This window comes from Cricetulus griseus, chromosome 3, assembly GCF_003668045.3.
Source record: "Cricetulus griseus strain 17A/GY chromosome 3, alternate assembly CriGri-PICRH-1.0, whole genome shotgun sequence".
Lineage (NCBI taxonomy): Eukaryota > Metazoa > Chordata > Mammalia > Rodentia > Cricetidae > Cricetulus > Cricetulus griseus.
This window is the reverse complement of record NC_048596.1, coordinates 260,901,915-260,929,378: the sequence shown is the minus strand read 5'-3', so window position 1 is coordinate 260,929,378 and position 27,464 is coordinate 260,901,915. Positions and strand designations below refer to the sequence as shown.

The 27,464-nt window shown below is 43.7% G+C and overlaps 1 protein-coding gene and 1 long non-coding RNA gene across 2 annotated transcripts; one reads left to right on the top strand and one right to left on the bottom strand.

Moving 5' to 3' along the window:
* Positions 1-1,037: 1,037 nt before the first annotated feature.
* Positions 1,038-17,933, top strand: LOC113835105. Its single transcript, XR_004769391.1, has 4 exons — positions 1,038-2,175; positions 14,753-14,917; positions 16,772-16,965; positions 17,349-17,933. It is a non-coding gene; the product is annotated as an uncharacterized LOC113835105 (long non-coding RNA).
* Smim13 (small integral membrane protein 13) lies at positions 4,211-26,624 on the bottom strand. Its single transcript, XM_027410411.2, has 2 exons — positions 26,280-26,624; positions 4,211-8,041 (listed from the first exon to the last, which is right to left on the bottom strand). Exons 1-2 carry the CDS (start codon positions 26,353-26,355, stop codon positions 7,851-7,853), a joined length of 267 nt encoding a protein of 88 aa, XP_027266212.1. The 5' UTR covers positions 26,356-26,624; the 3' UTR covers positions 4,211-7,850.
* Positions 26,625-27,464: the final 840 nt, after the last annotated feature.

Below are 27,464 nucleotides of genomic sequence, written 5' to 3'. Positions count from 1 at the left end.
AGCTGTCAGGTTCTGCTTCAGGCTGTTCATGGGATAGGGGCAGGGCCAAATGAGCAGGAATACAATCCAGAATTTGTGCCATATAGTCCAAGGAAAAGCACATTTCGAGGAAGGAAGGAAGGAAGGAAGGAAGGAAGGAAGGAAGGAAGGAAGGAAGGAAGGAAGGAAGGAAGGAAAGAACCACAGGAAATGCCAGGTCAACTTGAGGACTTAAAGTTGTCCCCCAGTTTCTGCCAGAGATGTCACAGAGGCAGTAGGGTCTGACATGAAGAGAAGGCTTTTCCTTCATTCCTTCAAGAGTATTTGTGTGAAAAGGACAGATCCAGTTGACATGGAGTGAGAAGTCACTGGCAGTGTCGATTTGCTGGAAAGGAGGAAGGAAGGGAGACACATCTAGACAGGCAGTGTTTGTCCTATGTCAGGAGGAAGGCAAGGTGGGAGTAGACACAGAATGTGCTGGACACCAGGCTAAGGTTCTCATTGGCTTCTACACAAGATGCCCAAGTCCATCATGAATAGGATAGGTCAGTGTAGGCTCACAGTTCTGTTCTCACTAATGAGTCTTAATGTTTAATGAAACTCATTCCCAAACATGAGTATGCATACTCTACTTATCTCTGATATTGTAGTCACACACTTTCAACTAAATATTACAGCAAATAAGGAGAGAGGTGATGTTCCTATGGAAAATTGTTTGAATGTACTGAGAAATTTTCAAGGAGGCAAGATGCTAAAAGTCCTGTCCATCTAAGTGGTTAAGTTTAAAATACACATACTGAGCCAGATGCAGTTCTAGAGGGACTGAGGCTAGCCTGAGTTATGCACTGAGCCGGAGACCGTCACAAGACACAGAGTGAGACTGTCTCAAATACATGCAGGTACACATACTATGGTATCATGGATAATATGGTTTAAAAAAACAAACTCTTTGCAAAGGTCTGTTCTTCAGATAACAAGACTGAATCAGAGAATTAAATCTGACCTTTGCAAAGACAAGATGAAAGAAACTCACTGGATCTGCAATCAGGTTAAAAAGGGAGCCGGGAGAATTGTCCTGGTCTTATTCAGAAATAATATAGAATGAATGCATGTTTTGTGAATCCCTCTTAACTGACATTTTTAATGAACTGAGCAACTTCTGGAGCAAGTTGTCCTTGGAAGACTTCTACAGTTACAAAGATGAATGAATAGCAGGGATAGTAACTGGTTGTTTATATATTAATACAGTGAATATTCTAAAAGTCAGACCTAAGTCTCCCATTTAAAAGACCAAGGAAAAGTACCAAGTTATAACATTTGGATAGGATCTCATTTCTCTTAACTTTTAATCTAGTGTTGTGGGATATTTTGATTGCACTATGACACTTTGAGACTGTTAAATAAATAACAGTTAAATAAAGTTTACCCTGAATGAGGGGGGCAGAGCCAGTGACTAACTGACTAGAACTAGCTATAGAGAAATCAGCAATTTGGATGAGAGGACACACAGGAAGGAAAGGGTAGATGAGAGTCTGAGCTTCCTTTTGGTTCTGGAATGAGGGAAGAGACATGTCTCTTGCAGTGTCTCCAGCCAAAAAAAACAAGGTCAGCTAGTTGCTACTCAACTTCTCTGAGCTAGTAGGTTTTCACCCCAGCCTTTGACTCCTAAGACTTACTGATAAATAAGATGATACTTAATTTAAAACTGCATATGGTGACCATGGCAGTCAGGCTACAGCACTGGAAGACACACCAAGCTGTGGCCTGAGTGGCTGGTGAGACACTGACTGCAGGACTGTGGAGCCGCAGATGTTAATTAAAATATCAGTAGATTCATGTGCAGCTGCTAAGCTGACTGAAAAACATCAACCTAGGATCTAGGTTGGCCATTTTTGTTTCTGTCACATGACTTAGTCTCACTCTCAATCTGTCTCTTCCAACATGTTCTATCCCACCATCCTCCATTGCTGGCTGATCTGCATTCTTTACCTGTTGTATCTTATCACCAACCCTGTGAAATCAACCCCCATAAAGTTCTTCTGACTGTTCCTTTCCAGGATTACAGACTCTTATTTTAGGCATGAACCACTGCATCAGCTTCCTGTTACCAATTCCTGACAGACAGCAGCACCATCACTCAGCTCCAACCCTTGTTCTTGCCATTCTGTTTTGCTCCCAGGATATCATCACTCTGCGGTGGGTGCCCCTGTTTCTCTATCAGTCTTTCTCAGCATCCATAATGGACTTTTTGTCAATGTCTGAAATGGTGATGTTCTTTAGGGGCCTGTTCCTGTGCTGCTATCACAGAATACCCTAGCCTGGGTAATTTATCATGTGGAACCCCTTTCTCTCAGTTCCCAAGCTGAAAGCCGAAGAGCAAGACACTGGTGGAGTGATATCTGAGTCTAGGATGATGTCCCTTGACATGGTCTACGAGCAAAAACAGAGCAAGCCCACCCCCTCAACACATTTAATATTTTTAGTCTCATTAACCATTCATGAAGGCAGAATCCCCCAGTTCCAGACACCCCCCCCCAAAAGCCTCATCATCCAACATTTGTGGCACTGGGCTACTCTTGAAACAAATTGTCAGAGACAAAAATAGTCAAACCATAGCCATGCTGTGTAGGTTACTTCTTCCAGCTCTTTCCAGGGGGAGGGAGGGTGTCATATCCTTTACTTATCACTTCATTATCCACATTAACCTAAACACCAAGTTAGAACTCTCATACCTCACATTCTGTCAAAGTGACAAAAAAGTATTCCCAAACTCAGTTAGAGGCCTTCAACTAGACTTGAACCTTCTAATACTCAAGCTCAAATCTCTTCCTACATGCAATGCTCTGTTATCAACTACCAACCTAAAATGTTGACGTTATCATCCACCCCCCTCCTTGCATTCACAGGCCAATCTCATCTTACTCTTTAACCCCAAAGGCCCCATATTTAGTACTACTGTCCAAATGGCCATGTCTCTGCCCAGCCCAGTGAAAGGGACATCCTGTTTATAGTATGTCAAATCTGTCCTCATAGGTAACATGATCTTTCTAAACCATCTGTACCCAATCCAGGTGCCTGGAAGAATAGTCATTCAAGAACACCAATTTGTATTCACATTTGTGAAATATTCCAAGCCTGCTGTGGCATAAGGCTGAGGCAGGGGGATGGTGACTTGAGGTCAGCCTAGGCTACATTCAAGAAGCAGTTATCAGAAATACTGCAGGGGCTGGAGAGATGGCTCAGGGTTAAAAACTGCTCTTCCAGAGGTTGTGAATTCAAGTCCCAGAAACCACATGACAGCTCACAACCATCTGTAATAAGATCTGGTGCCCTCTTTTGGCCTGCAGGGATACATGCAGACAGAATGCTGTGTACATACAAAACAAAAACAAAACTTCAATACCATCACATGTGGCTTGTATATCGTTATATACAATGTCCTTTGTAGTCTAGCTCTTTCACACATCGCTACTGTCAAACCATTTGCATTCTCAGTTCCAGAAATAACACACAGCTTCACATGCAAGGCCCTGTCCTTGTGTATGCCTACTACCTGGAAAACTACGACTGTAGCTAGTGCCTTCTCTCCAAGTCCTTCAAAAACAGCATCATCTTTATGCCAGGTGGTTGGACCAGTGGTGCAGATGGGAGTAAGAACAGTCTCATAGTTCCTCCAGAACATTTTGCTCTATTTCTAAGTGCTGCTCACCATGCCAAGTCTTTGACACTAGAAGTGATTCTCCTAACCAACCCTGGCAAAGTCCCGTTTCCTGTCCTATATTCTGGCACCTGAGCACTGAAGAAAAACATTGGCTCAGACACTGGAATCCATGGTTTTTCTACTTCCAACAGGTTCTCCCTGGATCCGCTCACTTGGCAGTATTCAGTTCCTCTGATCTTCCTGGTTGTCAGTGTTAAAAGTGAAACATGTGCTACAGCAAGCAAATCAGCAAGCTCTTGAGGCTGTTGAATGATGGAAGGTTCAGTATGATTAAGCACACCGACAGGCTGGGCTACATTGTCTTTTAGGCTCTACATTAATTTCCTAGCATGGTGGATGCTATTACTATCCTCCCAATTCTTAAGACTTCTAAAGTTGGTGAAGTGGGGTGCAGAAGTGTGGACCCATAAAAAGAAAAAAAAAAAAGAAAAGAAAAAACCCTTTAGAATCCCATCATATCCAAAGCACCCAGTGCACTCATTATCCTTAATCAACGAGACATACGCTTGCTTACTTTCATTTTCCTTTATTCTGTGCAAGAAGCTTTAGATATTCTAAGACAGGAACATCACTCATTTGCATATCCCTCATCTGTATTTTACATCTTGTTATTTATATAAAGGTACTATTAACACACACAGCTCTAATTCCTTACAATGTATTTGCCAAGCAACAAGGTGACAATGCATCATAGCACAGGACAGAGGGGCTCCTGTTAGAAACCACAGCAGCAGTGTTTGGTGAATGGTTATGCATAGAACTGGCATGGAGGTTAATGCTAGACCGTCCTCAGCAGGCAGCATGTGCTCCGACAAATGGAGATGCAGCTTCTACTAATACAGGGTAAAAACGTAATATGTTAGAAGTTTCTAACTCAGGGACACTTGAACAGCAGACAATACAAGGTACTTTGATTCTAGATTCTATAACCCAACGCCATTCGACAGTTGCCTGAGCTTTTCCGAGCTCAGAGGACTGCCCATTGGCTTTATGAAGTCAATTTCAAATATAAAAGCACTTTACCAGTCAAGATCTGCAGTTACACTGGTTACCAGTCACAGTCAGACACCGTCTCAGGAAAACTGACTTTAAAAAAGATTGCACTGTGGACTCAGAATAACTTCAAACATCGTTCCTCTTAACATGAAACATGTACTGCTTTCCATCATGTTCCAGACGTCAGCACATACATATTCTAAACTTTTAACAAAATACCATTTTGAAATGGTCAAGTCTAATCTAAACAAAGAGGCCAAGATGTCCATGAAATAGCTATCCAGTATCTACTTCCACGGTGAGAAGCCATTCAGTTAAAAAGCTATCTTCGGGTGTATTTAACGCCTCAACTAACTTTTAGACAAATCTTTAGTGTTTTGGCATTTAAATCTGAGCCATGCCACAACATGGGCAATGTGCAAACACACACACACACACACACACACACACACACACACACACACACACACACACACACACACACACCTACCTTCAGAGGCAAACCACAGAAAATTTGGGAAGGGTTGGCTGTGAAGAAACTACAACAATCTACCTGAGTCCTCAAGTTTCTAATCCATCCTCAAAGAGATGATGTCATCAGGCAAGACTCTAGTAGTGGTATGTTGTGTCTTTAAACTTGGAAGTTTGGCCACACCCCTTGCAATGAGAACCTGAGAATGCAGGTGTGACACTTATAACAACTACAAAAGCACTTCACCAGGAGGGACAATGGTTTCTCTTCTCTTGGTGGGGTAAAGGAGATCCATGAAAGCAATTTTTCACAAAGCACTATGCCTTAGACGCTTCATACTGGCATCCAAAATGTCTTCACGGAAGTATGAGCTGTTACACCATAAGGTACTATTTCTCGGGCCAACCAGTTTTTGTTAAAGTTTTATAATATATGCTAGAAACATAAACACCAATAAATAATGCCCTATATATATATATCTACAGATTAGTTTGGGCCTGGTTATAGGTTGGACGGGTGAGGGGTGATGACATCAGCCACCATTCTTTAATACTGACACAACAGAGAGCTCACCTGCAGCTTAAAGTTTTTCCTATTGCTATATAAACCTTAGATAACCACTGCAAAACATAAGCAAAAAAAAAAAAAAAAACCTGGAGCTCAAAACATTAGATTATGAAAAAAAAAATCTAACGTAAACAACCTCCGGGTATCAAGATGCCTTGGGGCACCTTAACCCACTTAGTGACATTTAGTTAGTATAAGAATCGTTAAAAACCAATGCTAGAAACAATACCACTGCTCTTCATGCCTTCTGGTCATAGTATGCCCTATGAAGAACAGAACAGATGCCACTCTCAGCTGTTGGGCATCTTCCCCAGAAAATGTATACATGAAGGCTTTCCTCTAAACTTCCTGTGTGCCCAAAGGGCTAGGATGTCTACAAACAGTTCTTAAGGAACTCAATTTGGGGCAGTGCCAGTAGACAATAAATAAAATCTGCCAGAATGAAGAATGAGGTATCAAACAAGATTAAACACAACCATGAAGAACAGGAACCAGGAAAGGAACTTGACTTTGCAGCTCATTTCTGTCTAGAGCAGACAACACTAGAAAGTTCATTAATCCATCTCTCTTTAGTAAACAGTCCAAAGTTCAGTTAAAACAAACACGGACTCCTGGCAAGAGGCATTTTACACAGGTAAGCAGGTTTTTTCAACCACTGTTTCAAGCCCTAGTACTCTTTGAGGTCTGAAGTATTTTCTCCACAACACAAGCCCTCATAAAGAGTCCCCATATAAAGGAGGGACCAATCTCACTCTCCCTAAAGGAGAAGACAGTTCTTAGATTCCTAACTATACCTCTAAAACCCCCAATAGGTTTACCCCAAAAGCATTTCATAGAAAATAACTGTTAACACTGTAAGACTTATAATTAAGTTCTCCAATAAATAAATGCTATCTTGAAAAGTAAATTTACAAATTTTTACTTAATCTAGGTGAGCATCAATTAAGATGCCCCATATGTAGCTCTAAGAAAAAAACACTGCCCGTTAAGCTAGGACATATGCCTTGTATCACAGAAAAACATTTTAGTTTGTATTTATCCCATGTTCTAAAATAGTTTTATCACATAAATCTTGTGCCTATGTAAAGAATGTGTGAAATTAACTGGTTAAGTTATAACTGTAACTTCACATTCCAAGCACCCTTCTTCCAAACCACTTCAAATTAGTCATTAGATCTGTTTTGTGATGCGGCATTTCCTGACGGGATGCCTACCACTGCCTTCTGTCTAATACCAGCAGGCAGCTCCGGAGAGAGCATTTCATGTCTTAACAGCAGTCCTCTCTGTGAAGTGGCCACACCAGTCTCTTCTTGCTTTGAATTTTGTTAGATCATTTCTGAGGATTTTGGCAATTTCTCCGGCCCTGTTTTGCAAATGTCTCACTGACAAAATATAGCATATCTTCATCAACTTGTGGGTATCTTCTTTTCTTAAGTCCAGTAAAAGCATTTTGTTGTTTCTTTGCAAAGAAACATTGACTTGTGATCATTTCTCCAGCAGCGAATGTTGGCATCACTAATATCAAACATGCTTGCTCCACTGCTGTCTACATGGTTTTCTGCATATGCAATAACCTTCCATTTCAATGCTGATTAATGGTACTTTTTGAAGACATTTTTAAAATGCCAATTAGACCTGATATATTTGATACCAACAGTATACACATCAGCTGAGGTAATGACACTGTAACTAGATGCAAACTCACATATGTATGAGCTAGGATAATGACAAGACTACCACCTGGTTGACAGTAATGAGATACATCCTGAATTAACAAGCTAAAATGTCAAGAAAAGGGTACATTTTATGACTATTAACATCATGTTTTTTCAAGCCTGAAATGTTTACAGATTTACACCAGTGCAAAAAGAAAAAAGAAAAATCCAAAGAGTAAGAGTGTTAAGTAGACCCAGTGAAGCAAAATATCCAAGACGAAATCTGTAACAGTCCAATTTGGTTTAAATTCCCTTTATTTTCTATATGGCTTACTTGTAAATTTTTTTTGAACTGGATAGAAATCCAATTGCAAATGTTCCTCAGTCACAGTAACTTTCAAAGCCAGGTCACTAAAGACAGAGGCTCCTAACTGCCTTAGAGCATATTCTCGTAGGGCGGTCAGTGGCCTTCGTCAGCAGCAGGCGCTCTTCTCTGTCGAGCAGATCTGATCCTATGTGGTGAAGCCGAAGGGTCCTCTTCTGTTTCAGACCCGGAGGGCTCATGATCTCCTTCCTGGGATCCTGTGTCTCCCACCAGTTCCCGTAGAAACTTGAATTTAGATAAAAATAGATGCCATACAAAATACCAACCTAAAGAAAGACAAAAACATTGAGAAAAATTATTCCACCATTTTCAACTCAGGACGCTGTAAGGTCTATTACAAAGCAGTAGGTATAGATACTACAGTGTGCACTCATACAACAAACACAAGACTATGATGTGTGAGGCATGAGGATGGATTCCAGGCTCACACAGGAGGACAAGGTTCTGTTTTCATGGAATTCCAAACCCATCACTAATACTAAATTGACGCAGAGTCTGGGACTGAAGCAGGTGGAAGGCAAGTTCAAGGCTAGTCTGGGACTAGACTGGGACTCCAGTCTTAATTGCCAGCCTTCCATACAAATATATATGAAATTGGAACTAAGTAGGAGTACTTACATATTAAGATCGATTTTGAGTATTTTTGTGGAAAAGAAATACACTTGACTAATGAGGGGACACACCGTACCTCAGTTCTACTCAGTGTGAGCCTTCAGGTCAGAATGAAAAGATGTTATTAAGCAGCAGGAGTCAATTGGGCCACAGTGAAAATGCCCCGGTCAAGACCACATTGCTGAATGAAAAGTTCACAAAAAATGTCACAGAAAACATAAAATTTCTGTCAGTACATGATAGAAAAATAAAGCCTGTGAACCAACAATGTTAGTTCAAGATTTTTAGAAGAAGGCATTTTTACATCAAATTCTTTAAGGAAGAAACATCATTCAATAACGATCAGTCAACTAAAACATAGTCGGCTTGTCCTGAAGCATTAAGAACAGAATACCTGAGAAGCCAGGTGAAGACAGCCAGTACACCATTGTTTCCTGCCCCTGTTTCCTTCACACTGTCATTCAAAAAGGCCAGCAGGCCACAGCATTTCTGGTGTCATGTCCTTCAGGAAAACAAAGCCCAATGGCTTTTCCAACCTTGTGTTAAACTAGGCCATGGTAATGGCCACCACCTAAGGGCAGTGTTTAATTTGTCTTGTTCCCTCCAGTTACCAAAATTATCTGCTAAACAGATGGAGCCTTAGAGGAAGGACCATGGCATGGGGAAAGCTTCTGACCTGAGGCTCACAAAGCTGCACTGTGTCTTGAGGGGTGGAAGAGGAACCACCTAGACGGCTGAGGTGCCTGTTACTTACCATGTGTTCCATAAACTACTCAACTGACATGAATTCAAATGCTAACAGGTCAGGGAAATCTGAGGTAACATTTTTTTTCAAATTATATTTTTACAGATATGATTCACATACCATAAAGTTTATCCTTTTGAAGCATACAATTTAATGGCTTCTGGGATATTCCTAAGGTTGTACAATCAACACTCCTGAGCCCCAACTCTAAGAGACTCCTCCAGAGCCACTCATGGCAGGGGAAGGATTTCTGCTGACAGAGAGTCTAGCTACCTGTATAAAGTCCTGGGTTTAATCCCTAGCACCACATAAAACCAGGCATGGTGTAGTGCTGCACACCTGTAAAACCTGGTGTAGTGTTACACACCTATGATCCAAACCCTTAGAAGTGGAAGCAGGGAGATTGGAAATTGAGGGTTATCGTTTACTATATAGTGAGTCTGAGATAGCCTGGGCTACATGAGACTTTGAAAAATGAAAAAGGAACTCTGGGACTCTGTAAGATCTCCCCGCACTGCTGGAGTGATGACTCACACCTTTAAGCCCATCACTGGAGAGGCAGAGACAGGTGGATCTCTGTGTGTTCAAGGCCAGCATAGTCTACATAGCAAGCTCCAGGCTAGATATAAGCACTTTCCATTATATTCCATACTCTCTTCCTCCCAAATTGCACTGCCAGTGACAACAACAACAATGTAAAAACTGTGTCAGTGTCAGACTAACATTCAGAAGGTAGCATCTGGCACAGCCAATAGCAGCCATGCACCAGTCTCCTGCCACGTAGCAGTCACTAACTAGTGTTGTATCACTATGGATTTAATGCCATGAGCATGCTACATAAACAGAATCGGTATCTAGCCTTTGTGTCTAGCTTCATTTCTAACAGCTCTTTTCAAGGTCTATCTGTGTTGGCGGCTGCACTATGTACATCCCACCAGTAACAACACGAGGCCCCATTTCTCCACCAACTCTTCTTATTGCCAATCTTTTATACACAGTCAATCCACTAGGTATTGAAATGACACACTACAGTGGTGGCTTTGATTTTCACTGGTCTACATAACTAATAACATGTTTCCATTTTAATTTAAGTATTTGGCAATTTTTTTTGCATTTTAAAAAAAAGTCTATCCAATTCTGCTTAGTATAAAGCTTTTTTTGGTTTTTTATTGTTTTGTTTTTTTAATCTTGAGCTATAAGCTCATTTGTGTTCTAGATAGTAGATGTTTTCTCCCCATTTCATCCAGTGTCTTTTCACTATTTTTGGAATGATTTTTGAAGAATGATGTTTAGTTTTGATGAGACCCAATAAATCACTTTAACTGAGCTGCCTGGGCAGAAAACTACTGGGTGATTCAAGATTGGTAAAATTTAGAATCTGGCAATCATCTAAGAGTTCTACAGATTTTAACACATAAGTCTGGTCTATTGTTAATTTTGACAACAGAGTTGGGTCCAGATTCATTCCCTAGCATATGAATATCAAGTTATTCCAGATCGTGTATTTAATTAATTAAGTTAGTTAGTTAGTTAGTTAGTTAGTTAGTTAGTTAGTTTTTTGAGACAGGGTTTCTCTGTGGCTTTGGAGGCTGTCCTGGAACTAGCTCTTGTAGACCAGGCTGGCCTTGAACTCACAGAGATCCGCCTGCCTCTGCCTCCTAAGTGCTGGGATTAAAAGCATGGGCTACCACAGCCCGGCCACAGATCATTTATTGAAAGGACTATTCTTCTCTTGGAAACTTGGTAAAAAACCAGCCATAAGTAGTGCTTTTCTTCTGGACTTTTAAAACACTATATGCCAAGCTTATGCTGACATACACTATCTGAACTACAGTAGCTTTGCATTACATTTTTGAAGCCATGAAGTGTATGTATGCCCACCAACTTTGTTCTTTCCCTAGACTGTTTTGACTTCTTGGGTTCCCTGTATGTCTAGGGGAACCTTAAGAGTCAGTTAGTCAGTACACTGAGTCTGTAGGTCAAAGTGGGGCCTGCGCTGGTTCTGTAATGCCATTCTGTTCAACTAAAATTTCCCACAATTAGCACACATAGCTGCATGTGTGTATGGAGGCCAGAGGTCGATGCCAGTGTCTTCCTCTATTGCTCAGGAATTACAGATGTGCACCACCATACCTGGCTTTGTATGTGGTGCTGGGACTCTTAACTCAGACATTTTGAATAGAAATGTAAATTCACTATCAGGAAATTCTCATAAATCACTTCAAAGAGGTCTTTACATCCTTAAGGCCAAATATTCTATAGAGAATGAGGGAAGAGATGGATAACAAGATGTCTCTGAGTGAAAAGCACTACAAGGGTTGGAGAAGGATTGAGTGAGGGCTGCTGGGAAGCTGCTCAAAACACACATACAATTTTTGTTTGCTTGGTTTTTGAGACAAGGTCTCACTCTGTAGCCCAGGCTGGCCTGGAACTTGAAGTGTAGTCGAGACTGGCCTTATACTTGGGGTAATTCCGATGTGCAAGCCTCCCAAGTGAAATCAGAGACACGCTATCACATCCAATTCACAGGCAAATCTGCTAGTTAAAGTAACTAAAAAGCTGGACTTGGTGACACCTACTATCATATTTGAGAGGTGAGCTGGAAGCAGGAGAATCCCGAGTTTCAGGTTAGCCTGCATCAACACAAAGTAACCAAAACGTTCCCTGAGTCCTTTACAACGTTAACACACATTATCTTGACTGAATGTCTACACGGCAAGAGGCTCCAACTGATAGAGCAGAACAACTGCTTGGTGTGGAGCAAGGCAGGGCCAGCAGGATGGGAGGCACCATCTCTCTCTGAGGTACAAGTTCACTGTAAACACGAGGCACAGTCACAACAACCAAATGTAATGACCCTACTTAAAGATACCTGGTTGCAGCAATTCCTGAATAGCATCACTCAAACTGACTGTTCATCAAACCTGCTAAGGAGTTTTCAGAAACTAAGATTCTCAGAAATTTGTCCCACAAACCCCAAGTCAATCTAGGAGCTATGCTTATTCATTTTTTTTATTTGTTTGGTTTTTTTGAGACAGGATCTCACTATGTAGCTTTGCCTGTCCTGAAACTCCTGTAGACCAAGCTGCCCTCAAACTCAAGAGATCCACCTGCCTCTACCTCCAGTGTGCCGGGATTAAAGGTGTGCATCACCATGCCCAGCTATGCTTACTCATTTGAAGTTTCACATATTACTCTAATGTTCATGCAAGTTTGGAAAACACAGAAATAGCTGTCAAAAAATGGATCAGTCAGACTGGCCAAAGAGAAGGAGAAAGGGAGATTCGTGCTTGAATGCCCATAGGGAGGAAGTGAAGGACCAGTTGACCAGCAATTGCCTCAGAACACTCCATTTCCAAAAGTCACATTAGTATTTATTAATGAGACATGGCGATTACATAAGGAAAAATGTTCTGGCTAGTTTTAGGTTAACTTGACACAAGCTAGAGGTATTCAGGAAGAGGGAACCTCTACTGAGAAAATGTTCCCACCAGATTGGCCTGTGAGCAAGCCTGTGTTACAATTCCTTGATTGACAATTGATGTGGGAGGGCCCCACTCACTATGGGCAGTGCCACCCTTGAGTTGGGGGTCCTGACTTCTATAAGCGTGTAGGCTGTACAAGCCATGGAAGCAAGCCAGTAAGCCGCACCCTTCCACGGCCTCTGCATCAGCGCCTGCTCCGAGTCTCTGCCCTGACTTCCCCAGATGATGACTACAAGCTATAAGCAGAAATAAACCCTTTCCTCCCCAAGTTGCCTTTGGTCATGGTGTTTTAGCACAGCAACAGAAACCCCAACTAAGACAGAAGACTATACAAAGAAACTGTCCAGAAGTGGAGGTTATAACTCAGTGTCAAGCACATGTAAGGTCCTAGTTTTTATACTCAACACCTCAATTATGATTTTTTCCCCAAATATCACCAAGGAGTTGGGTGGTGTCACAGGAAGTTCATAAATTAAATAACTGATATAAAGGTCAGAGCTGTTTAAATGTCCCCTCCAAAACTCATGTAGATAAGTATTTGAATTCTTAATATAAAGAAGTGATTAAGAAACATTAAGAAATGAGTTAATGGCCAGCCGTTGGTGGCGCATGCCTTTAATCCCAGCACTCGGGAGGCAGAGGCAGGCGGATCTCTGTGAGTTTGAGGCCAGCCTGGTCTCCAGAGCGAGTGCCAGGATAGGCTCTAAAGTCACAGGGAAACCCTGTCTCAAAAAACCAAGAAAAAAAAAAAAAAGAGTTAATGTCAGCATGGAGGGAATGTGTTAAGTATCACAAGTCCCTCCGTGCTTGCCCTTCCACCCCATAATGCCACAGCAAAGGCCCTCACTGGGTATTAGTACCTCAGTCCTCTGCCACTATGCCCCCAACAAACAATTATCCTCTATGATGTACCTAGTGTGTGGTGGGGTTTTGCTGTAATAGCAGAAAACAGATTAGCCAGATGGTCAGAGTTAGGCAGAAAGCTTGGTTATGCTCTAAGTTGTGCTGTGTCTGCTCCACGGGATTGTTTAATGTCCCACGTGTGTTTGGAGCTCTCCGGTACACTTGGCATGTAAGAAAACACAAGTGCAATGGAGCTTCACCCTCGACATATCACTGGACAGACAAACACATCAAATGTGTCGGGGTGTGTATGAGGTGTGTGAGTTACCAATGCAAGCCGCCACACAGACACACAAGACACCATTACCAGTTCAGATTCACAACTTCAATTTAGCCTGAAAGTAGACTGGCCTAATTGGACTCTGGGCTCTGGGATCACTTCTCCCAGGTGTGCCCATGTAATGGGCGAACAGGAGGATGGAAGAAGAAACTCATTAACACCTAGATGACCTTTTACTGCAAAGCATATGGGCTAGCTCAGGGAAGCACAGCCCACTAGATCCCTCCCACAGGACAAACTTCTTGCTTACTCTTGTTCTATGGACATGGGTCTTGCACCATGTCCTGGGATTTAGAAAGAAAAACAGGAAGGAGTGAAAGGGGAGGAGAAAGGGAAATTCTATTTATGTCAACCAAACACCAAGCTACATTTCTCTGTGTAGATTTGGAGCCTATCCTGGCACTCGCTCTGGAGAACAGGCTGGCCTCGAACTCACAGAGATCTGCCTGCCTCTGCCTCCCAGAGTGTTGGGATTAAAGGCGTGCACCACCAACGCCCGGCCCCCAAGCTACATATTAAAATGAGTTCTTCACAGCTTTCTAAACAGGTTCAGGCCTTTGTTCCACCCTTAGACTGATAAGCACTGTAAGTCAGAAAAACTGGCTGGCAGAGGCCCTGTGTTCTGGGACAATAAAAGACGACTGACTCACTTGTGCCAGTAACTAAGCATTAGTACAAAAGGTAATGTTACAAAACACACTGTATGAGATTTCTAGAGATAAACGTGCCAGAAAGGTAGTGATGATAGATGAGCTGACCACTTAACCATCACCACCAATATAACTAAAAGTTCACCATCAGTTGTTTTCAATTCCCACAATGAAATAACATTCAACATTTCACTTAATCCTCATTATCTCTCTAAATTAGTAAAGGCTGCCAACCATTACTCCCATTCCTATATAAAAGACTTGATGACTAATGGAGGATTTTTGTTTTGTTTTATTCATAGGTACCAACTGGTTAATCTGAGAGAAAGACAACACAGGGCAGGCAAGTTCTAAGTCTCAGCAACTGCTGAGAGGGAGGAGACAGAAGAGGAAGAAAGTCCCATGCCTTGGGTTCAGCAGGCAGCTGCCGTGGGAGGAGCTGGAGACACAGAGTATCCAGACTGTGGGTAAGTACACTTAAGATCTGGGCCCGAATATGGATAGGAAGGGGAAGGGAAAGTTACTTTGAGTCAGAACTCAGAAGAGTGAACAGTTCTGGGAATCCTGCAGAGGAGAGTGAAGAAGGATTGTAGGAGCCAGAGGAGTCAATGACACATAAAAACTACCCACAAAATTGCCTAACCAGGGCTCACAGGGGCTCCCAGAGATTGAACTGACAATCGGGAAGCCTGTATGGGTCTGACCTATATCCTCTGCATACATGTTTCTGGTTGTGTAGCTTGGGGTTCCTGTGGGACTCCCAACAGTGGGAGTGGGGTCTGTCTCTGACTCTCTTGACTGCTTTTAGGACCCTTTTCCTTTTACTGGGTTGCCTCTTCCAGCCTTGATGTAAGGTGATGTGCCTAGTTTTACTGTAACTTGATATGCCATGTTTGGTAGACATCCCTCAGAGGCCTGCCCTTTTCTGAAGGGAACAAAGGAGGAGCAGATCTGGGGGAGTGGGAATTTGGGGGGGGGGGGAACTACAGTCAAGATATAATATGTGAGAAGGGAAAAAAACTGATCAGGCTCTTACAAGTGAAGACCTATAAGCAACTGTTGTTTGTTAGCCCTCGCCCCCCCCCCTTAAGATATGGCCTTGTTATGGTAGCCCAGGCTGGCTTGCCTCAGCCTCCCAAGTGCTAGGATTGTCACGCCCGGCTATCAAAGACAGCCAGCTACTTAGACCAGAGCAATGGATTTAAGTATATCAAGTTACTGGGTTTTCATGACAGAAGTATGACAAAGCACCATTTCAGGGCTGATCAGTACCCACTACAGTCAGACATCCGTGACTGCTCAAATTCACCCAGCGCAACACAATCCCCACTGGGATTGTACTGGAGACTGGCCCTTGGGGAGGTGATCAGGTCAGAAGGTACAGTTGTCACGAAAGCATCGGGCATGGTCACTGATGCCTGCATCATTAGTGTATTCTGGACTGAAAGGACTGTTCGGTGTCTTTGTACAAAGGCACCAGCAGCTGGGACTGGATTCTGTAGTTAGTACATTATCCAGTAGGAACTTTCAGTCAAGTCAACTGGTAGACATTTTAAATTCTTTTTTTTTTTTTTTTTTTTTGAGTTTTTGAGACAGGGTTTCTCTGTGGCTTTGGAGGCTGTCCTGAAGATTTTATTTTTATTTATTACTTATACAGTCTATACAGCCTTCTGCCTGCATGCCAGCAGAGGGCACCAGATCTCATTCAAGGTGGTTGTCAGCCACCATATGGTTGCTGGGAATTGAACTCACGACCTTTGGAAGAACAGTCAGTGTTCTTAACTGACTGCTGAGCCATCTCTCCAGCCTGACATTTTAAATTCTTACACTGGTCTGGTGTAATAGTGCATTTCTCTAATCCCTGCGCTCAGGAAGAGGAGGCATCTCTGTGACTTCAGTATTTACTTGGTCTACATGGGAGTTCCAGGCCACAATGAGACCCTATCTCAAAAAACCAAAACAACCAACTAAACAAACAAACAAAATCTTTAAATTCTTGTAGGATTTTGGTAAGGAATGCAGGGCAAGAAAGGGGGAAACTGAACGTTTGGTTGTGTCTACTTTGTCGACTCAGTGAGACTTGGGGAATATACTGGGAGTCTGATGAAACTCCACTTCTCACTTCTTAAGAAACGTGTGTCCCCAGAACAGGATAACCCCCAGTAATGCCTTCTGAATGTTGGCTTGACACTGAAACTGTTTTACATTTTTTGTTGTTGGTATTAACATTTTATCTGTTGATTATATTTAAGTAAGGCTGACTAAAATCATAAATTAAAATCAATTATTTGTCAAATTTTTAACAAACCCATCACTTTCAGATGGATCCAGAACCTTGGATTCTTACACAGGCAAGCTGAAACCCAAGTTGCCATCAACAATGAAGCCAAAAGAGCCTACCCACTCTGAACCAATCAGCCTCTGGCTAGAAATTCCCCATATTTCCAGTATTTTCTACCTTGTTTACTTCCAAGAGCCTTTTCTGCTTGGGCATTTTGCCGAGCCCCAAGACGAGGTATGGTGCTGCCTTGACTTAAATCTATTTTCCTAAGACCAGAGTAAACTAAAACCATGCTTAATCTTTGAAAATCCACTTCCAAGCACAGATTAATTCCCACCTGTACTTCAGTGCTAGGCAAGCAAACATCATTTATGGGTAGTTCGCTATCTGTGAACTTGTCTTTATTAACACTAGAAGCTGGAACAGTGCTCAAAGCAGTCGCAGGTCTGCCTGAGTCAATTTCATGCACTCTACCACACCTGCAAACTAGTGTGCCGGGCTCTTGGTACTTCACCTGCCAATCAGTGTGCTCAGGCTGAACCAGGGGGCACACACAGCCTTGCCAACTTATAGAGAGGGTGTGACCCTAGGTTAATACAACCCCTCTCCTCATACAGGCTACACTCTGACCTCCTAGGACCTATGCGGACGTGAGTTCTAAGCCAGCCCAGAAGCTTCAAAGCTCATGTGCTCTTCACTGGGACACAGCAGAGAGAAGTGCCACCACTGTTGCTGAGTTACACTACAATCACAAAGCCACTGGTATTCCCAATTCTACTACTGTCTCCTTGGCTAAAACTGCCATCAATACAGCAGAAACCACCTAACTGGTTTCCTTCCTCCCAGGCTGTAGCTCTAACAACCCGGAGAATCTTGACGATTCCATAAAACCTCTTAGCTGCCTACATCTGCCCCAAAGTCTTGATGCCCCTTGCACTCATTATCACCTCATCCCAGCTGACTAGTCAAGGGCAGAAAACTGAGTCGCCTATTCATTCTTTCACTCAAATATTTGTCAGTGCCTACTATGGTCCAAATGCTGTCTTGCTGCAACATGTACCTCTAATGACAATGAAACCTATGAAGAGCAGAGGAAGGGAAGCTGCTATCTTTAGAGGCCAGGGTGTCCATGAAATGGAAAGGCTGTAGAAGCAAGTTCTCGGTCGGGCGTTGGTAGCGTACACCTTTAATCCCAGCACTCGGGAGGCAGAGGCAGGAGGGTCTCTGTGAATTTGAGGCCAGCATGGTCTACAGAGCGAGTTCCAGGATAGGCTCCAAAGCTACAGAGAAATCCTGTCTCGAAAAACCAAAAAAAAAAAAAAAAAAAAAAAAACCATTAAAAATTCAAAACACATGCTTGGCAGTGGTGGCGTACGCCTTTAATCCCAGCACTTGGGAGGCAGAGGCAGGCGGATCTCTGTTGAGTTCGAGGCCAGCCTGGTCTCCAGAGCGAGTGCCAGGATAGGCTCCAAAGCAGTTTCAGGAGCTCTGAGCTTCAATGGCCATTGCACTCACTCTTCAAGAGTGTGGAGAACCCACACCTCCCTGCCCCTTCTAAAGGTCAGGAGTGGGGCTCAAAACTCCCCTGTCTCTAATCACATGCTTGGTGTTTCCTGTGACCAGTCTTCATCCTAAAATAATCTAGGGGCCCCAGAGACACTTCATGGGCATAAACTCTGCTTGTGACTGGGTTCTGATAACATGACACTCCTATCACATAGGCTAGTCTAAGGGAAGTGGAGTTCCAGGGCTTTGTGCCAAATCTATTTTTCATGATAGGGCAGAGATAAACTTGTGAAGTCCTGGGAGGCTGGGGTGGGGTTGGAAAGCAGGGTGATAAAAAGAATGAGCATACGGTCACCTTGATGAACATCTGAGAGCAGTGAACCGACTGTTCAAACACCTGAAGTGTTTCTGAATGACTAAGTTGGATTCCCTTTCCAGCTGTGTCTTAAAGAGAGAACCAGTGTGTGGTTACCTTTGTGCCTCCGAATACACATCAAATATTTAGGTGAACAGGTATGATACCTAACCCAGTGAACAGGAAATAAGGAAGATAAAGTCATCCAGCAGGGTTTATAGCAACCCGAGGAGTATGTTTTAGGTGAAGATTCAGAGCTATGTGAGGCTGTGAGGCCTTCAGATAACCAGTAGTTTACATAATAACACTCTGCCAGAAGTGCTGTTCTAAACAGTTAACCCTAGCATGCTGGAGGCAGAGGCAGGCGGGTATCTGAGAATTACAGGCCAGCCAGGTACACAATGAGACCCTGCCCGTGCCCCCAAGAAAAAATCAACATAACAAAAAACTTTCCAGGTTGACAGATGTACCAAGACATTTCTGGCTTAGTAAGGACAGCCATTCAGCGAGAGGAGCAAAAAGGAGCTCCAACAGTAACAGAACCACAGAAAGCCTTGCTTTTACAGACTTTTAAGGGGAGGGATCTGAGTTTTAGAGTCTAGTGAAGGTACAAGATAAAACAAGGCATCCTCTCTCTACAGGGAGAGCCTACGCCCTAACAACCAGAGGGGCTACCAGTTATCTATTTCTGGAAGATGAAGTCCTCGGGGACACAGGTAGAGCTCTGTTCACTTTGGATGCCTGTGACCACCTTCCCTAGCAAGCAAATGTACCTAAGAATCCAGTAAGTGTACTTCACTCAATAAGTTATCCATTTGAGGCAATCCTGGTTTATACCACACCTAATCATTATTACTGGAATTTAATAATTAGCAGAGGGATTTTCCTTCATTATACAGATGAGGGCCTACTATGTTATATGCCAGGGTCTACAGATCCTGAACAAAGCAAATGAAGTCACTGACATCAGTGCTTATACAGTGTTAAATAACAGATTGCCATTGTCTTAACTGACCTTCTGAACAAACCAGGCTGAAAATCAGTCATTCTTCCTAAGTTGCATGTCCAAACACTGAAACTATTTTTTACGTGACCTTTCTCAAGAGATCAGGATTAAAGAGATGTCAAGAAATCAGTAAATCAGTATTAGATAACAGCTCAGCCTCCAACAGGCCACCAGTTTCAATTGGCATGATAATCAAGCTCTTTCTGCCTTAATCCTTCTCTCTCTCTCTCTCTCTCTCTCTCTCTCTCTCTCTCTCTCTCTCTCTCTCTCTACCTCTTGAGTAATCTCTATTAACCAGTTTTTTTCCAAGTGTTCTGTCATCTCCATCTTACAAGGCAATGAGCATCTGCTGTTTGTTCTTCCTTCCTGTCTAGAAAAACCATCTTCTGCTAAAACCATCATTAACACTCACTTTGTAGAATAAATAGCTGATTCTAGAATAAAAAGTAAGTTGATTAAGATACACACACACACACACACACACACACACACACACACACACCACGTTGTTGTGCTAGGAATACTACTAACTACACACCTCCAGCCCTCTGCTAAGTCTAAGAGAACAGCCCAATTCACTGTTTCTGTGGGACAAGTCAGTCAGGAAGCTAGCTACACTATGGCCATGAATTAGATACTGGAAGGAAACCAGCAGGACCCCAAGTGTCAATTCACTGGATTCCCCTAGTCAGCCTCCAAGTGGAGACTGTGAAGGTGTGAGCCAACTCCTTAGCCAGAGATGCAAAGGGAGAAAAGAGTCACATGGGGACAGCTGGAGGAGAAGGACTGAGGGTGTTTCTGAGCAACTGTCACAGGTTAAGTATATCACTTCAGTTATGGCATACTAAGCAGGGCTTTTCTCCATTGCAGGTGCCTAAGTCCACTCTTAATAAATCAGTTGCCTTTTCAAAATCTGATAAGAAAAAAATTCTAAGGAGTGGGAGAGATAAGGGAGCTTAATCAGCTAGTAGGTGTGAACTAAAACCAATAAAGCCTGTTCCCGTACAGGAATGTGGACCAGACCCTAGACTTAACCCCAGCAGTCACCTCCTGTTCAGATGCACACAGATAAGCTTCTAGCCTCAGGCACCCAGGACACTTATCCTTACCCTGAAGTAGCTAGTCCAAAACCTAGGCTCTTTGTGATTCCCACCTTTACTCTTGGACAGCCCTAAAAGAGTTGATGATAGTGAAATGCTCTCAAGAGGCTCTCAGATGCAACTGCCTCTCAGATCCAGCTGCCATGCATCTGTGGTGGCTCCAGAGCCTGTCCCAGGACTTGGTCCATTCAGGCTAGATTCTGGACCAGCCCACTAAACCTTTCCATTTCAGAGACTCTCTCCACTATCAATTTTGGTTTAATATTACTAAAAACTTAATGGCAGAGAGGGGTATATCAGTTGGACTCAAAACACAATCAAGAATCTCAGAAAAGGGCAGAGGGAAGAAAAAGGAACTGGCAAGTAGGAAGTAAGAGAATTCCTCTCTGAGAAAACAATCAAATGTTGATACATTCGTAGATCAGATCTCCATGTTCACAATTGAGAGTGCGTGTAAACTAGAGACTACATCATTTCCAAATCACAGTGCATGGGTGAGCCACAGAACAAGAACCCAGGGGTGTTTGTTTTTACTTTCCTGTTTTCTTTTTGAGACAAGATTTCTCTGTGTAGCCCTGACTGTCCCAAAACTTCCTTTATAGACCAGGCTGACCTTGAACTCAGAGATCCACCTGCCTCTTCTAGGCAAGTACTGATATTAAAGATGTGTGCCTCACACCAGCGGGTAAGAACCTATTGTTTTGTTTTAGTTACCTCTTCCTTGAATAACCTCTCTAGATGTCCAAGAAAAGAGTCCAGGGTTAAAGCCTGGGTTCAACACCCATGGAAGAAAGAAGAGGAAGTAGCAGAAGAGACAAGTCCAAAGGAAATAAAGAGAAAACAAAGACAAAGCAGGAAGAGAGAGAGAAGGAAATTAATTACTAATCTAGAAGAAAGCACTTCCAGAAACAAAGGGGGATTCTCAATTGCATATGTTCAGAAAAACAAAAGAAGCCAGACATTCCATTATGCCAGTGATGAAAGGGCTATCCAAAAAGTCATCTAGAGACAGAAACCAAATCACAGCACACACTGGATTTCTCAAAATTAGCCCTGAAGCTGAAAAAACAGGCAATATTTTTTTTTTAAAGTCTAGACAAAAAACAGTTTGCAACCTCAGATTACTCAGAGAACTGGTCAGATATCAAAGCAGTAAATCAGAAGACTTTTTAAACCTGCAGTTCAAAACATTCTTTTTCTTTCTTTTTAAATTTAGTCCATTCATATACTAGGGATAAATACTGATCTACTACCAGAGGCCCCATAGATTTCCAAGGCCTCCTCACTGACACCCACATTCATGGGGTCTGGTTCGGTCCTATGCTGGCTTCCCAGCTATCAGTCTGGGGTCCATGAGCTCCCCCTTGTTCAGGTCAGCTGTTTCTGTGGTTTTCACCAGCCTGGTCTTGAACCCTTTGCTCATCACTCCTCCCTCTCTGCAACTGGATTCCAGGAGTTCTGCTCAACGCAAAACATTCTTTTTCATGTACCTTCTCTTATAAATTTCCCTCATACAAATGAAGAACATATGAGAAAGCTGGTGACATGAGATGCAGGACCAGGCAGCAGAGTGTAGGACAAGGCAGCAGAGAAAGCACATCGCAGTGTCTGAGAATGGCAGCTGCTGAGAAGGAAGGGGGCTCTGGGGAGGGATGGGAACAAGCAACAGACTGAACATATGGGAGGGAAATATTTCTCATGACCATAGAGATTCTGGAGACTGGAGGGGAGAACAAATAACAAAAGGTACAAACAGAGAACAAAACACTAGGGGCTAGGGATGGAGCTCACTGTGACATCACTTGCCTGGTATGTCCAGGAACCTGGGTTATATTCACAGCACTGGAAGTGAAAACAGTGGGTAAACTTAAAAGGCAATTGCTAAGTTGTGGGAGCCCACAGAGACTCCGTTCCATCCTGACTTAAGGTCAGAAAGTTCAAACTTATTCTTGCTCCTCAAGGCCAAATAACAGGATGTTTGGCCAAAGGCATGGCTACTTGATGTTTTGAGAATTAGAGAGATAATTATGCTTATTTGTTCCTTGTATCATGGTAAGGAAGTCTTTCGCCCTTCCCCTTTGCTTTGGGTATAAAAGGGGTATGATAAATAAATTGCAGGCATCTACACTATTCATCGAGAACCCTCCTGACTCTAACTTCTGTCTCTTTTCTTAATCCTCACTCCTTTTCAGGCACATTCAACAGGTCGGCTGGTCCCAACTCTAAGTTCAAACAAAATGAAATTATAAGTGGCTAAATTATATTGTTGGTCCAGCAGGGAATATTTACACAGTCCAAATATAAACCCTGAGAATTAATTTGGCCAAAAATTGTTATAAACGGTAAGCAGAGAAAACAAAGCCACCTCAGCTAATAAATACCTAAATTACAGAAACAGGTGTAGCAATGACGATTATCAAGACAAGAGACCTTGTCTTTGGCGGGGAAAAGGATTTGGAAAAGAGTATCAGCCACCGTGGACAGAAAACACAAGAAAGCCCATGCTTCTCACAGAGAAACCTCAATTATACAGAAGAGGGCTAACTAGCAATGAACACCCATTCAGTAATATGAAAGCCATTTACTACCCACCTCGACAAAGGGCAGCTCAGGTTGAATGGTGCAGGCAGAAACACTTTAGAATGAATGAAAAAGCAGAAACAACTGATATAAGGAAAACCTCCCTAGGAACCTGAAATTTAAAAACTAGAACTCACTGAGTGAAACAGCTTGTCAGTGTTCCCCAGCAAACTCAAGGTTGAGTGCTTGGGGCTAACCTGGTGACAGATTGTGATCTGGTGTCTAGTGGGCACTGAAGAGAAAGGTGGGCTGAACAGAATGAGAGCAGAAAACAGGCCAGCCAGCCCATAGGGTGGAGGCTGGTAATTTGAACTCTCTGTTCTGGTTTAACAAAATCTCCTAAATAAGACCAAAAAAAAAAAAAAAAAAAAAAAGTGTTGGTAAGAAGGAAAAATAATATTCATACGTTTTTTTTTTTTTCCTTGGAAAATTTTCAAAACATTAACCAGGTTCTCAAAAGAGCCAATGGCCATCAGAAAGGTAAGAATTTCTTTAAGGGCATATGTCTAAACTAGGTAGCTATCTCCTACCCTTCAGCAAGGGCTAGAGACTGATTATGTGTTACAGACTGAACTGTGTCCCTTCCTCTGCTGAATTTACATGTCCTAATTCCCAATGTGACTCTGTCTGGAAAGTAAATAAGGTCATAAGGGCCAGGGCCCAGATCCAATGACTGGTATATCAGGTACATACAGTGAGATGAGCCTTTGAAAATACCAGGAAAAGATGGCCATCTCCATGCTAGGATTTCTCCCCCTCCCCCAAACAGGGTTTCTCTGTGGCTTTGGAACCTGTCCGGGAACTCGCTCTGTAGACCAGGCTGGCCTTGAACTCACAGAGATCCACGCCTCTGCCTCCAGAGTGCTGGGATTAAAGGTGTGTGCCACCACCGCCCAGCTAAGAGGTGTTCTTAAAGCCCTTCAAGCCTCCAGGACTATGAGAGAGAAATTTCTGTGGGGTAAGTGAGCCAGTCTGTGGTATTCTGCAATGTAGTTCAGCAAACTAACATGGCACCCCATGTCCCAAGTCTGGTCTGCCCCCTCCCTCTTCTCTTCAACCTTCAGCCACATTCTAGTAAATTCCCAACAAGGAACAGTTTGAACTACTTTATAAAGCTATTAAAGTCTCTTACCTTACCTCTTACTCATTGGGTTTTCTGAAATGAATGACATGGCCTGTTTAAGAAAATGAGTAAAGCTGGTGGTGGTGGCACTTGATGGTGGCACACGCCTTTGATCCCAGCACTTGGGAGGCAGAGGCAGGTGATCTCCTGCCAGTCTGGTATACACAGTGAGTTCCAGGACAGCCACACAGAGAAACCCTGCCAAAAAAAAAAAAAAAGAAAGAAAGAAAGAAAAAGAAAAAAGCAGCCTGATGGCCACTGAAAGTTGAGAAAACCATCAGAATTAAAATGTCTTGGAGCAAGATGGGCAAGTGTGCAAGTAAGTGTTCTACACAAGACGGAGTATGGTTTGTATGTCACATTCTCATCCCAAGTGGATGCCAAGTAGAAAGGGTAACTTAGGCCTTCATCCTTCATTCATCCCACTCAAGGATTTGTTTATTCTTATTTCAAGAACCTTGAACTTCTAGCATAGTTTGCCTAGCCTGCCAGAAGCCTGGAGTTCCATCCCTAGCATTGAATAAACCGGATGTAGCACTCTGTGGATCATCAACTCAAGGTCGACCTCCACCAACCACACAGCAAGTTCAGTGCCAACCATATTTACCTGAGGCCCCATCTCAGACAAAAAAAAAATCTTAAAACATCAACAATTAATGGAATCACCTGTTCACAAGTCAGAAAATTAAGAGCGACTATTTCATTGTTTGACATCATGAGAAAAGAAATACTGGGCCAGGTGCGGCAGTGAACATCTTTAATCGAGCTCTTGGCGCACACCTTAATCCCAGCACTCGGCAAGCAGAGGCAGGCAGAGCTCTGTGAGTTCGAGACCAGCCTGGTCTACAGATCGAGTTCCAGGACAGGCTCCAAAGCCAGAGAAACTGTCTCAAAAAAAAAAAAAAAAACCTTTTAGCTCTAGCTCTAGTGTCACTAAAATTTTTGGGTTGGAGATCAGCACAACAGTTCACCACGTGTTTAGTATATGTGTGGTCTTTGGTTCACAATCTGCATCGCTGACAAAAATTAAATACACATATCTAAATACAAGTGCGAACATATCTCTTCCAATTTACAGTCACTGGAGTGAGCAATAACCATGTAATAATAAGCTCTACGGTATTTATAAAATTGTAACCAAATACTCCATCACGTCAAAGCCATACTTTGGTCTTGTAAATAGCAGTACTCGTTGGCATCTATCTGAAATACTTGCCAGATTCTCACAATTGTTTGGCCTCTTTGCTGAGACCTGTGGTATCAGCTACTGTGCATAACGAAACATGCCTTGACAACAGTTTAACGTTCTCTCATTCTGAGAAGGAAAATACATACAGCAAACCAAAGAGCACCATTACAGCAGAACCAAGAATTAGGTTACCGGACCCCCGTAGGTCTATTTAGTGTCTTTAGGCTCTGCCTGGTATCACATCTGCCCGGAATTTGGTTAAAGCCTGAACTCGAGGTAAACAAACAACTTCACGTACACTGGAAACCCGAGGGTGCTCCAACCCCCGGTTAAATGAATGTGGTGAAATCTCTCACCAGGCTCGGAGTCTCCAAATAAAAAAGATGAAACCAATCACTTCTCCTTCGATTACAGGCCACGGAGACAATCTGGGTAGACCTTGGCGTTAATGGCAACCAAGGACAAACCTGTCCGGGAAGCAGGAACCTGCTTCTCCTACCTAGAGTCAGGATGCCAGTCCTGAACGCTGGGTTTTCCTCCGTGGTGCCCGGGCCATCTGCCCTGAGCAGGAGGCATGGCTCCTCTCAGCTCGATCTTGGGGAGGCCAGGTGACCACCGAGAGAGCTCCAAGACACTTGTCCACGCTCGCTTTCTCGACCCCTCCCCCGCAAGGCGCTGCCCGGACTCACCGCACACCATCAGCAGCAGGACGATCAGCAGCGTGGCCACGAACACCAGCAGGGTCAGCCCCACGTTGTGCCACATCTTGAGAGCCGGAGGGTGGGCGCGGGCTCAGCAGCGAGCGGCGGAGTGGCTGGGCGGCATCGGCAGCATGGGCGGCGGGCGCCCGAGGGCAGCGCCCCCCCAGGGGGCGGGACTGGGCGGTGCGGGGGCGGACCGCGGCGGGGACGGCCCGCAGACCTGCCCCTCGGCGGGCCGGGGCGACCGAGTCTCGGGAGGAGCGGGCCGCGAGGCGCCACTACCGCCTTATCGCTCCGGGGAGCCGGGGCCACGGCGCGCAGAGGCCGGGGGCGAACGGACGCGCTGCCATGGCGGACACCGAAGCGGAGAGCGTGAGCCGCGCGAGGTCCCCTCGGCCCTGGGAGACGCCAGATGTCAACCACTCCCCGAGACCGCCGCAGCTGCTCCTCCGCTCCCCGCCCCCTCCCCCGCAGCAGCTCATCACCAGGCACCCACTCCGCGTCGATTCTGCCGCTGTGCGGGGCCTTCTGGGAAATGGAGTGCGAAGCTCCGTGCAAGCTGCGGGTCTCCGCCCGATAAGGAACTACAATTCCCAGAACTCAACAGTGCTCAGGGTTTCGCCTTGCTCTCCTTTTCCCTTCCCCTGTGCCTTTGGTGTTCTGAAGCCACCACCTCTGAACAGTGCTGGCTAGGGTTCTCAAAAAGCCTGTGCCTTGCGCTGTCTCCCTTACCGGGCTACGTCGAGGCGCCAGTGACATTTCAGCCATTAGTCCGAATGCAAAATTGTTTTTAGTTAGCAAGAGGGAAAGGGAAGGTGGTTGCTTGAAAAACTGGTTGCACTTGAACCCAACCTATTGCCGCTGGCAAAGGTTGGATACTTGTGAGGAAGTCCCCTGATGGAAAGATGTCAGACTATGAAAAGCCTTTTCCCCTCCCCCCAGCATCTCCCCCCCACATAACACATCTGTGTTATGTGTTCACAGATAATACACGTCAGAAGTAACTGGTGAGTGACTTAGGGCCATCTGTGCCCTTAATTCACCTACCTGCTTAGCAAGTTTTGTTGAACTGTTGCCGTGAAGTCGAGCGACATATGACGCACAACTGAAGATTTTGCCACATTTGCATAAACAAGGTGTTTTAGTAATCTTAAGCATTTTTCTTCCACTTGA

What these genes read in the sequence shown, in the direction of transcription:
- Smim13 (XM_027410411.2), bottom strand. Translation starts at nt 26,355, where the DNA reads ATGTGGCACAACGTGGGGCTGACCCTGCTGGTGTTCGTGGCCACGCTG. An exon ending in CCTGCTGCTGATGGTGTGCG is followed by an intron (nt 8,042 to 26,279) that starts GTGAGTCCGGGC and finishes GTCTTTCTTTAG; the next exon opens with GTTGGTATTTTGTATGGCAT.